At 38.7% G+C, this 3,201-nt stretch overlaps 1 protein-coding gene across 1 annotated transcript; it reads left to right on the top strand.

The window, feature by feature from the left end:
* Positions 1 to 467: 467 nt before the first annotated feature.
* On the top strand, positions 468 to 1,416 carry LOC101957113 (olfactory receptor 5P76). The gene has a single exon (XM_013365576.4). The coding sequence runs from the start codon at positions 469 to 471 to the stop codon at positions 1,414 to 1,416; it is 948 nt and encodes a 315-aa protein (XP_013221030.2). The 5' UTR covers position 468.
* The last annotated feature ends 1,785 nt before the right edge of the window (positions 1,417 to 3,201 follow it).

Here is a 3,201-nt window from a genome sequence, read left to right as displayed (position 1 = left end):
TTCTTTCTCATTATACTCTGTTTCATTTTTGTCATTCACCTATCTTATAATTTTATTATTTGGCTTTAAATCCACTTTAGATAGACACTGGGGAACAATATATAATATACAAAGTAAAAACATTAAATGGAAGAATTTTTCTGGAGTTTCTTTATTTAATTTTTTTAGTTGTACATAACATCTTTATTTTTATTTATTTGCTTATGTGGTGCTGAGGATAGAACCCAGTGCCCCACACATTTAAGACAAGCTCTCTACTGCTCAGCCACAACCCCAGTCCCTTTCTGGAGTTTCTGCTAAAAACAAGTTTAACATTACACCATCATTGCATATAAAGAAATAATGGTACTTCAATATTCTTATTTATAGTGACATTCTATCTGCCTTAATGAAAATGGAACCATGATATTTAAAAAATGCTTTCATATCATGTTTCCCCCCAGGCCATTTTTCAGCAGCCACTGTCCCATGGATTCCCTGGTCACTGGGAACCACACTGCAGTGACAGAGTTCATTCTATTGGGCTTAACTGAGGATCCAGTCCTCCGAGTTTTCCTCTTCATGATCATCCTGTGCATCTACCTGGTGACCATCTGTGGCAATCTCAGCACGATCATTCTCATCAGAGTCTCTTCTCAGCTCCATCATCCCATGTACTTTTTTCTGAGCCACTTAGCTTTTGCTGACATAGGCTTTTCATCTTCTGTCACACCCAATATGCTTGTAAACTTCCTGGTGGAGAGGAACGCCATCTCCTACCTTGGGTGTGCCACCCAGCTTGGTTCAGTTGTTTTCTTTGGGACAGTGGAGTGCTTCCTTCTGGCTGTCATGGCCTATGATCGCTTTGTGGCAATCTGCAACCCACTGCTTTACTCCACCAAAATGTCCACACAAGTCTGTCTCCAGTTACTTGTAGTGGCTTATACAGGGGGTTTCCTCAATGCTTCCATCTTTTCCCTTTCCTTCTTTTCTTTACTCTTCTGTGGGCCAAATGGAGTCAATCATTTCTTCTGTGATTTTGCTCCTTTAGTTGAGCTCTCCTGTTCTGATGTCAGCGTCATTGCATTTGTTTCCTCATTTTCTGCTGGTTCCATCATCGTGGTCACAGCATTTGTCATTGCCATCTCCTACATCTACATCCTCATCACCATCCTGAGGATGAGCTCTACTGAGGGGCGCCACAAGGCCTTCTCCACCTGCACCTCCCACCTCACTGCAGTCACTCTTTACTATGGAACAATTACCTTCATTTATGTGATGCCCAAGTCCAGCTACTCCACGGATCAGAACAAAGTGGTATCTGTGTTCTACACGGTGGTGATCCCCATGCTGAATCCCCTCATCTACAGTCTCAGGAACCAGGAGATAAAGGGGACTCTAAAGAGAGTGCTTGGCAGGAAAATATTTTCTTGGTGAAATCTGCTATTTTGTCAGACTTGATATAATAATAATATCCCATACATAAGAGGAAGCAGAATGCCTGTGATTGAAATATATCTGTCCATATGTCAAAAGTTAGTGCATGATCTAGTCTCTGTGTTTTTCTCTTCTTGATCATACTATACATCTACCTGGTGACCGGCAATCTCAGCACAATCATTCTTATCAGAGTCTCTTTGCAGCTCTATACAGTAAACATAGGAGTTCAATGTTCAGATGACATAGTAAGTCTGAGGCTCATACTGAGTTAATTGAATAAAACTAAATCAAATCCATGATTAAGAACACAAGTTGGTTCACATAAAATAAAATCTGTTGAAAATCCCTTTAAAGGTGTATTTACATTTTTTTCAAAAGTTGTTCTCTTTCATAAGTTAAGGTCATTATACTTTGACATTGTTTAAATATTAAGTGTCCCCTAAAGGTCCTTGTGATAAAGTATTAGTCCCTATTAGTATTCTTCTATATTTTTCCTCTTTATACATTGATTATCTGAGCTATTATTTATAGTAATAGAAACCTAACTTGCCTCAATCCTTTTGGCTGTGTCCATTTAAAAAATCAATTTATTCTGGATAGGGATGATAACTATATTGTGACTGAGAACACTGTAAGAGAAATGACAAAGTGCAGCCACACAGTAAAATCGCTGGAATTGATTTTGGAGAAAGGCTATCTGTGGGGGATGGACTTTGTGAGCCCATAAAATTGTGGTCTGTGTCCCTGGCCTTTCTCACCTAATTATGAAGTCCCCAGTTAAAAACAGGATGAGCGACCTCTGATTAATTTGTGAATTTCTCTGACATGTTCAAGCAGGTAAGTTCCTCTGCTGGAATGAGATATGTTCTAAGCTCCTAAGGACTAAGTAAAACAAAAACAAACAATAAATTTCCAAGAAGAAAATTCAGCTTCTATGATGTCAATGATGCTATGAAGAGCAAACTTTTAGAGTGGCGTCATGGTCAGACCCACACTCTCCTCAGGATGCTCAAGCAGTCTTGGTTGTCCTTTCCTTGGAATTATGAGTATCATCTGAAGAGATCTCATTAGTCTTCATATGCTAAGAACTGCCACATTTCTTTCCCTTTCTTCTCTTCAGTGTTCCCAACGGAAAGTTCATCTTTCTTTTTAATAGAAGCAAGGACATTAATCTTTTCATTGTTTTACTTATTCTTTTGTACATTCAAAAATCATATTGAGTGATTATCAGGTACTGTCCTTGTCCATTGAGGATATGAGACAAACTTTGGAAGATGTCGGCTTCCAGGGATTTATCCTCTAGTATAGGATTCAGACAGTGAAACTACAAAGTAAGTGATATAGATTATGAGAAGGGGATGAGACTATGCAGAAAGAAAAAAGCCAACCAGGGCAGGCTGATGCATCAGGAGTAGTCATTCCAGGTCCCACTGGGAACATAGCACCCGAGAAACAATCACAGATAAGGACAACCTATGGTGGATATAGTACCACCTACTCCCAGTTGTGAGAGCCAGATATCCCACTCACACAAGCAATCTACCTTAAGACTTCTATTCCAGTGGTAGCAGGGTTGGTCATTTTAGACAATAGTAGTAAACACAAATAAAACAAATGATGCAATGTTTAAATATCTCTTAAACAAATTTTTTTTTCATAATGAGAGATTTTGACAAGTCAGAAGAAAATGTAACTAACTAGAACATTAGAGTACGTGTTTTTTTGGAATGAGAGTGGCATAAGTGAAGAGATTGATATGACTGGTACACTTACATAAATCTC

This window comes from Ictidomys tridecemlineatus, chromosome 4, assembly GCF_052094955.1.
Source record: "Ictidomys tridecemlineatus isolate mIctTri1 chromosome 4, mIctTri1.hap1, whole genome shotgun sequence".
Taxonomy (NCBI): domain Eukaryota; kingdom Metazoa; phylum Chordata; class Mammalia; order Rodentia; family Sciuridae; genus Ictidomys; species Ictidomys tridecemlineatus.
This window is presented reverse-complemented; position numbering and strand designations above follow the sequence as displayed.